We start from the raw sequence: 11,740 nt of genomic DNA, 5'->3' as shown, positions 1-11,740 counted from the left end.
GTGAAAATCGAACAACAAAGTGTTTCTGTGGATACAGCTGATCAAAAGTGGGCAAATATTGTGGTTTAGGATTCAAAGGAAGTCACCGTGCAAAATGTGGATGTAGCTTTATTGGCCTCAAAAGCTTTGACAAAATCCTGCTAAGCAGGAAAGGAACATCTTTACTTTCATGCTGCATCTTTAAGACTACAGTTAAGTTAACAAGTGATTCCACAAGGTACTTTATAAAACTTAACATCCATACTGTGTGACTTGCAATATGTTATCTCCAAACATTTCGAATATGTTTTTAGCAATGTGAAGGATAAATCAGAGAAAGTTGTGTTGTCTTCAGACAATAGATTTCCCCCTAAATGGCTCTTCATTGTCATTCTCTTATCCATATATAGATTTCTGTATGATTTAATATATTCTTAATAATTAGATTTGAATGCACAAAACATTTCATAGCTAAAATATGAAATAGAAGAACACAGATACAAAAACAAAAACATTATGGTAGATGGACTCGCTACAGCTTAATGAGTGCAAATCAAACCCTGGAATCACTGAGGGAAATATAGATTGTATTACCATGACTGCAAAATATATCATAATACTGAAACACTGAAGAAACACAAAATTATGCTGGCAAGTCAAATTTACAAAATGTCCCACTACTGCCAATTTATTATTCAGTTTGAGTGAGCAGTGAATGATCCTGGCATGACTATAGCATCTCACAAACACACACGCCCTTGATCAAAATTTAAACCACTGACTAATAAAAGGTTTACTTTGTTTTTGTGAAGCTTTGATGAGGAATGTCTTTTGGGTCACAGAGTTGTGTGCAAGTAGGGTCCATACTTCATTTGAACTGTTTGGCTAATGCGTCAGTGAAGGAAGAGGGAACAGATCTCTGTGACTTAAAGCCAGTGGCACAACTGGGAGTTCAGGGTGTGAGTTACCTAAACTGTGTGTGAACAGAGAGAATGTACTATCTGGCTTTTTTTTCTCTTCATTTCAATCATTTTCATGCATGTGTGCATGAGTGTATGTATTGGTGTGTCTGCTCCCTGATGGTCTTCTGTAGTTAGAGCTCCTCAGCCATTTGCAGCAGAGAGTTGATGGCAGCATCTTTGTTACCCTGCTGTGCATCCAGTACAGTGCGAACAACCTCTTTATCCAGGTTGGGGAACATATCTTGTAGAGCCTTAAGATCCTCTTCACTGCACACGTGCCCCTGGCTCCCAATAGTTGGCATGGTTGATGGCACTGCCATAGGCACCATGCCCTGGTTGTACACTCCAGGCACTCCTAGCAACATAGGACACACAGTCAATGAAAGAGCCAGTTCTACACAGGGGAAATTATGTATATATGTGTGTGTGTGCATTTCTGACCTGTAATGGGCACATATCCGACTCCTTCCTGGTAAACAGAGGGCATTAGAACAACAGGCTGACTCATCATTGCTGCTGGTAAAGACTGGCACAGAGAGAGACAAGATAAATGGCTTAACTTCAAGTTCTCAATGTAGTTAATCACATATTAACTTGAAAGGTAAGAGAAGGCAGTCCAAGAAACCTGTTTTATATGTGCGTCAAATGATAAATTCTGGTCAAAAATAACTCCAAGGTTCCTCACTGTAGAACTAGAAGCCAAGGAAATACCATCTAGAGTAACTATATAACTAGACAATTTCTCCCTGAAGCGCTCAGGTCCAAAGAGAACAACTTCAGTTTTGTCTGAATTTAAAAGCAGACAGTTCTGAGTCATCCAGGTCTTTATGTCTTTAAGACAGGCTTGTAGTCTGACCAACCTGTTGGTTTCATCTGGTTTCATAGATAAGTACAGCTGAGTATCATCAGCATAGCCATGGAAATTTATGCCATGCTGTCTAATAATGTTACCTAATGGAAGCATGTACAAAGTAAAAAGAATTGGTCCAAGCACAGAACCCTGAGGAACTCTATGACTTACTCCAACGTGTGAGGAAGATTCTTCATTTACAAGAACAAACTGGAATCTATCAGATAAATATGACTTAAACCAGCCTAATGCAGTTCCTTTAATCCCAATAACATGTTCAAGTCTCTGTAACAGAATGCTGTGATCGATCGTATCAAATGCAGCACTGAGATCCAACAGGACAAGCACAGAAACAAGTCCGCTATCAGAGGCTAAGAGGAGATCATTGGTAACTTTCACCAGTGCTGTTTCTGTGCTATGATGCACTCTGAATCCTGACTGAAACTCTTCAAACAGATTATTTCTATGTAAATGAGCACAAAGTTGAGCTGCAACTATTTTTTCAAGGACTTTAGACAAAAAAGGGAGATTGGATATAGGTCGATAATTAGCCAACACTTCTGAATCAAGAGTAGGTTTTTTAATTAAAGGTTTAATTACAGCAACCTTAAAAGTCTGAGGTACATATCCTGTCAACAAAGACTGACTGATCAAATCCAATATGGAAGTGTCAATTAAGGGGAAAACCTCCTTGAACAGTCTGGCTGGGATTGGGTCTAAAATACAAGTTGACTCTTCTAAATTAGAGGAACGCCACTGTTTCTCCAGCTTTCTTGCAGTCTGCTTTAAAGCAGCTGTGAATTATACCAAGGAGCCAACCTCTTCTGACTGATTACATTCCTTTTCAGAGGGGCAACATTGTCCAGTGTTGTACGCATTGAAGCTATAGTGCTGTCAACAAGAGAGTCAAGTTCTACTGGAGTAAAATTTAGGTAGCCGTCCTCTGTGATATCTGCACATGGCAGTGAAGAAAAGGAGGATGAAATCAACTCTTTAAATCTGGTTACAGCATTCTCTGACAGACACCTTCTATATGTAGAATTCTTCTCAGAAGCTGTATAGTCAAGTAATGTAAATTCAAAAGTCATTACCGTAAAAAATGTTTAAAGTTACAATGACTTTATCTGTACTCAGAAGTCAATGCCTTTCATAAGAATGCTTCATGGACAGTCATTATGTATTTATAGCCAATTTCCCATAATGTAAAATTCAGTTCAGTGACTTTTAATGTTTTAATTTGAATATTTGTATTATTTGAATATCAATAACTTTTGATTCAAGCACAGCACCATTAGTCAGACTTCACACATCACATCACAAAAGCTTTTAGTTGATATATTGAGTCTTTGTCTGGAAATGCACAACAAATTGAGCACAGCCTGTAAAGTACTCCAGCCCCCGGCAGCTGATACCAGCTGTGAAAGCTGGCCAGCACGTATGTTTCCTTCTAACCATTTAAAGCGGCAGATGTTTGTTGTAGAGATTCAGTGTGACAGCTTCTGGGGTTCTGTCAAATTAAAAACACAGGAGAAAGGTGGTGTAGCCTCTTATTTCCTCTGTGCAGGGAGGCTGCTGAAATTATTCAGGAAGATTGTTGAGTGTTTGAATGTGGACAATAATTGGGCAAACAGCAGCTTGGGAGATATGTCTGTGAAGCAGGTGGCTGTGAAGGAAGCCGGCCGTGCTGTAATGTGAGATGATGTGAGTGCACTGTGCATTGTGAAGGACTAGTCACTCCGCCCCAGCCGGGAATACATCAATGAGCTTAAACTGGAATTGTGGATGTGCATTCTGAGCAAGCAGAATGCTCATCTGCTCATGATGATGTGTTGGTGCCAAGGGCCAACCTTTAGTGCATAGAAGGGCAATAACCCGCGGATCAAGGCACACATTAGTTATTAATTATATGTGGAAATTATTTTCACTTGTCCAGGAGCAGATGGGTACTTGAGATTGATCGATTGACCTGAGAACAGAAAAAGCTTGAAGGTGGAATCAATAAGTATCGCAAGAAAATATATTCCAGTTCTATGGTGGCGTGTTTTAATATCATTTAATATCTGCTTAGAACTCTTTGGAGATATCTTAGAAAGAGTGGGTTTTATCAAGTTTAGAATAATCAGAGGTCTGAGCTGCTCTGAGAAAAAGGTAGATTAATCCATCTGTAACAGCTTCCACATTTAACTTAAACTGGAAGCTTGAGACTGCTCGAACAACATATAGTTTAGGACCAGAATGAACTCTGTCAGGACAAGGATGAAGATGTAGTTATCAAAGATCTTTAGTTAACAAAGATATTGGCATTGTGAGAGATGAAAGGCTTGTGGTTGCATTTTCATGAAAAACCACATTAACTTAATTTACATTTAATGGTTACGTCTCAATACACATAGGTCATTAAGGCAGAGCTTTTTAAAGAAAAGACCCTGTAGGACGTTGCTCATTCTCAACTGAATCTGAGTAAACTGAAATCAATACTTACAACTCTACTGGAGATCTCAAAACTGACATGTATCTCCCAGCAACAGTCAGTCAAGTGGGGTATGCACAGTTTCCAGTTGTTTGTGTAAATATACTTACAGCAAATGACATCACCAGGTTGATCATGCCCTCCTTGTCATCTCCCTGTCTGCCACTGAGGCTGAACCATTCATCCACCACACTGCCCTCCCTGAGCCCCTCAGGAATGGTGACATGTGTCCATGCTATCCTATCATCCATGGAAAAAGCTCTCTGCACAAAAACAGATGGAAGCAAACATCAAATTATATGCTACAATAGACAACCAATCACATAGGCTGAAAAATAGAAACTGACTTGTCATTTTACCAATGATGTCACTAACGGGGTATTAATATGGATGTTTTGGGTTAAGATCATTTTAACAGTATATTGTGGAGATAGTGATACTTAATGTTCTCTTTGTTTTTAAATGACTTATAAGGTATAGAAGGTATTATATCTCTTTTACTGTGTACCCTGCTGAACTGCCAGCTCTTTCTGGCTCATCAACTATCAAGAAGTTCCTTCTCTTAGTAGCACATTTCACTCTGTGACACTTTTTGGAACGTCTACTGTTTTCACATGCATTTCTCTTTTATCCTCCTCTGTTCAAATATGTTTTACCAACTTTAACATAGATGGCTTCCTTGTGCCCTGTTGTTGAGCAAACAACAGCTCCATAAGTGCATGGAGAGCCACCTCTTCAGGTCCAGACCCAGCAGTGCACCTACATCTCAAGGAGAAGGGACTCTCTGAGGAGAAGTAATGTCCACATTCTGGACAGAGAAGGTTTGAGAGAGGAGTCGAGGAAGCCATCTATGCTAAACTGGAAAAAACCTCTTTGAACAGAGAAGATGGTCTCAGGTATCACCTTCCCAGCACCTACAGAGCAGCATTGTCTCTGCTCCCAAGGCAGTTTCACAAACATTCACACTTTGGATCCTGTGACCAGAACCTGACCTTTCAGGCTGGTAGACAATTCAGAGGTGATAATGACTCAATAATGACACACAACATGCAGTTTAGTCAGGGGGTTCAGTGACACATGTGACTGTAACGGCCCTCTCTGCTTATAAGCTCATACTCCCCACCATCTAGTTCAGAACTGAAGAAGGCTTTCAGATGAGAGGTGGAACATCTTCAAGATCCAAGAACAACTCCAGTTGCACTTATTCAAGCTCTTATGATGAATTAAAGAAGTCAGGCAATTAGCAATTAGCCATGCTAACCTAGTGAACCTTAGAATAACAGATCAAAGAGAAATGCATGTAAAAACACTAGATAATTACCATGAGCTGGGTGACTGAGGATCTACAGCAACATATCTTTTAATCCACATTTGTGTTTTACAAAAAGATACAAAACAATGAAATTTGAAGCATATATGGAGCACCTAGGCCAATTTGAGTCTAGAAGAGTGTATATACATGCAGAAGGAATTTGAATCCACACAGTAAAAATAATGTCATGTAAATGTGCCATTTGGATGGAATGTGCACACTCTGTATCTTTGTACCAATACAGCATGAAACCAAAGCACTTAGAACAGGAGCACAGATTCTGTGTCATCTTGTCTACATGTACAACAGGAACTAAGCTTGTTATTTTGGGCAGGATGCAAGCGCACAGGAAAATAATCAAAGTTAGAAGTTATGCCAGAGTTTATTAATAAGACAGGTCATGATTCAACCTAAACCATGCGATTTATTGTTCAGCCTTTTATAATTTAGGATATTCTCTGACAAGCACTGAAACAGATTTTTGTTAAATCCAAGCCCTCAAATTAAAGCTCCAATCAAGGTCTACTCATCTCCTCTAAAGAGGTCAGAATCTTACAGCATGGTCTTTCTACATGCTTACAGTAATGTTAGCAGAATGTTGGATCTACAGTGGCTTGCAAAAGTATTAACCCCTCTAGTGTTTTTTGCATTACAACCTGCAGTTTCAATGGGTTTTTTTTATTGGGGGCCTAGCAGCGAAGCTGCAAAGACACCCATTGTGTTAGTAGCTTTTCTTATAATTAATCTACTTTCTGCTGCAATTGAAGTCTATGGCAGCCCCATGAACGCTATGATAAAAAGTTAAATTTGGCACACGTATTCAGGACTGTCCCTTTAGCAAAGTCAAGAATTTTCATGCCCGAACAGTAAACTGTCTAGCGCCACCAACACGTCAAAGTTTGAAGTGCATTCAACTGTATAACTTTGGACCCGTTGGTCCAAATTTCACAAATGAGGTACCCTTGGAATCCCTGGATGTAGACGAGGTCATTGCACCCCATGACGTCATTTGTGCCATACTGGATTTTCCGCCATTTCTAATTTCATCAAAAACCTTCAAAAAGCATTTCAGGTCACGCAGATTGTCCGATTTCCACGGGACTTGACACACAGAATCTTCAGACCAAGCCGCACAAAAGTTATCATGTGGATTTTTTAATTACGCTTCCATTTGCCCGTAGCAGCAAATCAAACTTGGCGACGACGACGCCAAACAGGAAGTGAGGCCATATCTTTGCGATGCATTGATGTTTCATTGCCAAACTTGTTGTATGGACACATGACGCTTTCCTGAGCAGCTATAAGCTTGCCTGCTATGCTGCTAGGCCCCCCCATCGCTGCTTGCAGCTATATTTTATTTAATTCTATGTGATGGCAGATCTAGCTAAACTCCAGACGCTACTGTCATCATTCGCATCCGGTGTTACTGATGCAAAAAAGTATTTTGACATTAACAAGATTCATAGTACTACTGACACCGGGAAACTTTTTTTTTTGCCTCGTTTTTTTACTGACAAAGTGGCAGCTATAAACAAACAGTTTACCGAACCTGGTACCACAAAATCTGCATGCAGAAGTCCTACTGCATCATTTTCCTCATTCACCCCTCTGGCTCAGAGCAGTGTGTCTAAACTTCTCACATGTAGCCGTCCTACTACATGCCCGCTGAACCCCATTCCCACTAATCTTTTCCAATCCATTGCTCCTACTGTAACTGCAGCACTCACACATGTGATTAATGCTTCACTGACATCGGGCACATTTCCTACCACATTCAAGCAAGCTCAGGTTACACCGCTGCTCAAGAAACCTTCCCTCCCTCCAATTCGTGGAGAACTATCGGCCGGTCTCGCTCCTCCCGTTTCTGTCTAAAATCATTGAAAAGGTCTTTAAGCAGGTCACCGATTACCTCTAACATAACAACCTCCTTAATCCAAACCAATCTGGGTTTAAAAGTGGACACTCCACCAAAACGGCTCTGTTGGCTGTGACAGAAGCCTTAAAAGAAGCCAGAGCGACAGCTAAGTCCTCAGTACTTATCCTGCTCGACTTATCGGTGGCATTTGACGCTGTCAACCACAGTATCCTTTTGTCCATACTCTCTAGCATGGGCATCACAGGGAGAGCACACTCCTGGTTTGAATCGTACCTCACTGGTCGGTCTTTCAAAGTATCCTGGCTTGGTCACACTTCTGCAGCGCACCACCTCGCCACAGGGGTCCCCCAAGGTTCAGTACTGGGACCTCTTCTCTTTGCCATATACACCACCTCACTGGACCAGATCATTCGATCACATGGCTTCTCACACCAATGTTATGCTGATGATACCCAGCTCTATCTGTCATTCCCACCTGACAACCACACAGCCTCTCTGACCCCCTGACATATTAACATGGATGAAAGCCCATCACCTCAAACTTAACCTCCCAAAAACTGAACTGCTGGTCTTCCCAGCCAAACCAACCATACACCACAGCAATTGGAGCCGACAAAATTATGAGGATTTTAAATCAAGTCCAAAACCTCACTTTCTTTCCACTGACTAGCTCCATCAAGGGTGCCTTTTTTGTATTTCTTGTTTATTTCACATAGAAAAAAGTTGAGTAAATCAAACGATAACAATTTGAGGTAGTAAGGCAACAAAATAGGGGATATGCTAAGGTGGGGGGGGGGGTACTTTTGCAAGCCACTGTATATAATATAACTTCTTCTTCTGTGATGTAAGCTGAAGGTGAAAGTTCTGATCCTCACCTCATCAAAGATCTCCAGGTAAAAAGAATCCACCCCTGGAGGAACTGTACACTGGATCACCTTGTTCCAGCGCGGGTTCTTGGCTCCATTATGAGCAGTTGGTGTCTCGTAAACTGCATAGCCCAGTCTGATTCTACAATATGGATCCATCCGTGTCATACCATAGTTCTTTGCTAATTTGGCCTATGAAATCAAACAAATAAGGTGGCTTTGGTTAGAGGTACATTTAAGTTATCAACAGTAACTTAAATGTAGTATGACAGGGAAGACATGTTTAATAACTTAAATATCATCAACTAACAAAAAAAAAAAATCAAGGTACTGTCATTTGTGATGTGTTATTGTTATGTACTGATATACAATATCCATACTGGTGGAAATTCAGATGAAACAACTGTTTTCAAGAGTGAAGCTGAGCTGTGTACCTGGACCACAGTAATGCTAAGACGTCCAACAGTTGCTATTGCGCCTCCATACTGCAGCTGCCTGGCTGCTTGGGCATCAAGTTGGACCTGTTGCTGCTGCTGGGTTGGAGTGATTCGCAGGAAGTCCTGAGGAAGCTCCCCAATATACACCTGAATAAAACAATACACACATGCATGGCTTCAGAAAGGCTTTGGAAAGAGAGAGGACATATTTCACACAGACAGACCATAAAACAACATCCATCCATTCAATGGATCCTGCCAATGACCAAGAGGCAGGGTCTGTCTCTCGGTCATTGGCCATTGATATCAAACGAAGTAATTCAATCAATGTTCTTTATGTATGAATGTATGAGTTTTATCTACAAATGTGTTCAAAACCGTAATGTTGTAAATACAACTATTGAAATCCAGGAAATACTTTTTTTCAATTCCTGGAGGACAAGTGAAGCTTTTGCTAATTTGACAATGAACCTGTAGACTTCTGAAATATATTCCATTCTCTTATGAAGTTCTTCCATGAGAGGCATGTAGACTTAGAACTACCGCTGAGGTCCAAGAAACCATGGTCAGAGTATATGATCCATACAGTAACTGTCTACGGAGCCCTGCCCAAAGGTTGCAGCCCAGACTGTCCCCAGAACAGCTAAATATGAACAAATGAGGTTAATCAGCATTTCTGCAGATACATACTTCAGTGAATAAATAAACATATTTGTTAGAGATTACTCCTTTTTTTAAATCCTCTAAAGGAACTTCCTACATCGTACCTTTAAATATGATGTGTAGCACCGCTGTATTCATGTTCATTGTACTGTTATAGCCTCCAATTGTAAGTCTCTGACAGTATTCTGATAGTATCTTTTTATTCAAAATGTGGCAGAATAATGTCCCACCCTTTTTGCAAGTGAAGGATACCAAGACTTCAGTCAAAGGTGCACATGCACCTATTGATCATTCAGCATAATTTATTCAGTGAGCCTCCAACATCTTCTTTGCCAACAGTTTAAAAGTTTAAGACATTATTGAGACATTATTTAACATGAGCTTGACTCTGAGTCACTATCAGGAGCAGCGACACAGAAGCAGCACCGCCTGCCTCCTCACCACCCCTGGGGGCTGAGCAGTGTGGCTTAGTCTGCTCAGCAGTGACAGGCCAATATGTCGTCCTTGATATATGCTCAGTCGCAGATATTTATTTCTTTTAAACCACTTACCTAACCCTCAGCAATGTGTTCATTCGCGTACTTTACATGAGATTTTCCAGTAATCTCCAAATGATGTCAGACTTGACGATCGAGTATGTTGTTAATGTGTGAGCATAGATGGGAAAAAACCTGATGTTGGCAGACTAATCGTTCTAGTTCCGCCTCGCTGTCAGTGGAGTGCGTTACCTGTCCCCTCTGAGTGCTGATGGTGGTCGCCATGTCGCCTTTTCAGTGTCTGGACTGACAGATTTTGGACTCTTGGATCCCGTTTTTTTTTAAACACAACGAAACAGACGTTAGAGGGTATTAAAAACAACCAACGCTCTGTGCGTAGATGAGGTGTTTATCCCGGAAGTCTTCTTCTTCTTCTTTGATTTTTAATGGCAGCTGGCATCCTTGGTGTTGCATATGCCGCCAACTACTGGACTAATTTTTTTTCCTATTTCTTCTTTTCTATATTCTTTTAATTATTCCAGTATTTACCAAGAATCTTATTGTTATTCTCATCCCTTCTTTAGACTTAGCAGATTCTACTATGTTTTTCAAATTACATTCTGTTATTTCTGCCCTCTGCAGCCCTATCTTCATTATTTCCCTCTCCCTTCCATATCTGGGACATGCTATCATCACATGTTCCACTGTCTCCTTCTCCCCACAGCTACACTGCCCAGTTGGATGTTTCCCCATTATCTTAAGTGTATTATTCAGTTTACAATGACCTATTCTTATCCTGCTAATAATTACTTGTTCTGTTCTGTTCTGTCCATAACAGCCTGCCTCTCGTGCTACACTTTGTAATTTATATAAATGTCTTCCTTTTTCCTGATTCTTCCAATATTGATTCCACTGATTGTTTATTTCTTTCCATACTAAACTTTTCCCCTCTGTTTCTGATCATTTTACTTTCATTTCCACCTCCTCTTTCTTTGCTGCCTCCCTATTTTTTCATTTCCTTTTATTCCTACATGAGCTGGTACCCACATGAACACTATTTCCCTCCTCTGTTGCATTAACCTGGATGTTTTTAACTGTATTTCATATAAAATTTCCTGATGGTTTTTGCAGTTCCATTTTTAATACTTAAGAGTGATGAAAATGAATCGCTACATATAACTATTCTCATATCCCTCACATCATCCATCCATTCTATTGCTAGCAATATTGCACATAATTCCACTGCATATATACTTAAATTATCTGATGTTCTTCTTGAAATTGTTCTATTATAAATGGGAACCACCATTGCTGCTGCTGTTGCTCCTGTTGCCGGCTTTTTGAACCCATCTGTATATATATACACACATTCTCTATAGTTTTCCTCCACATAATTATAAAATTCCTGCACTAGATCTGCTGTTTTATTTCTTTCCTTGATGTTCCACATGTTTAAGTCTACATTTGTTTCTTGTAGCATCCATTTTGGTATTACTGTCCACAGAACTGTTGGGCTGAATTCCATATGTTGTATTTTTAGTTGTTCTGCTAAACCCTCACTGACCCACCCAAAACTCGTTTTTTCCTCCTTCCCCTTTTCCCAGCACATCTCCAGAACTCTCTTTGCTGAATGTTCATCTTTGTGTCCTTTTAAATTTTCCCAGTAGTTGGCTATCAGCTGTTTTCTTCTGAGCCCTAATGGCATCTCTCCTGCTTCAACCTGTAGTGAACATATTGGTGTTGTTTTTATTGCTCCGAGACAAGTGGCTTGGATTATATCTAATTGCGAGAGGACTGATTTTGCTGCCGGTCCATATCCCACACTGCCGTAATCTATTCTAGACCTTAT

At 40.3% G+C, this 11,740-nt stretch overlaps 1 protein-coding gene across 1 annotated transcript; it reads right to left on the bottom strand.

Moving 5' to 3' along the window:
• Positions 1-95: 95 nt before the first annotated feature.
• Positions 96-10,247, bottom strand: tollip (toll interacting protein). Its single transcript, XM_072381108.1, has 6 exons — positions 10,144-10,247; positions 8,750-8,899; positions 8,325-8,507; positions 4,372-4,524; positions 1,383-1,467; positions 96-1,296 (listed from the first exon to the last, which is right to left on the bottom strand). The coding sequence occupies exons 1-6, from the start codon at positions 10,174-10,176 to the stop codon at positions 1,073-1,075; spliced, it is 828 nt and encodes a 275-aa protein (XP_072237209.1). The 5' UTR covers positions 10,177-10,247; the 3' UTR covers positions 96-1,072.
• Positions 10,248-11,740: the final 1,493 nt, after the last annotated feature.

Source organism: Leuresthes tenuis, unplaced genomic scaffold (assembly GCF_036924035.1).
Source record: "Leuresthes tenuis unplaced genomic scaffold, fLeuTen1.0.hap1 SCAF_2, whole genome shotgun sequence".
Lineage (NCBI taxonomy): Eukaryota > Metazoa > Chordata > Actinopteri > Atheriniformes > Atherinopsidae > Leuresthes > Leuresthes tenuis.
The sequence above is the reverse complement of the archived record's forward strand: the minus strand, read 5'-3'. Positions and strand labels throughout refer to the sequence as shown.

Bases quoted from the DNA above. Each gene is read 5' to 3' on its own strand.
- tollip (XM_072381108.1), bottom strand. From the start codon at position 10,176: ATGGCGACCACCATCAGCACTCAGAGGGGACAG. The intron at 8,900-10,143 runs GTAACGCACTCC...TGTTTTATTCAG, and splicing joins TCAGCACTCAGAGGGGACAG to GTGTATATTGGGGAGCTTCC. The intron at 8,508-8,749 runs GTACACAGCTCA...TTGATTTCATAG, and splicing joins TTAGCATTACTGTGGTCCAG to GCCAAATTAGCAAAGAACTA.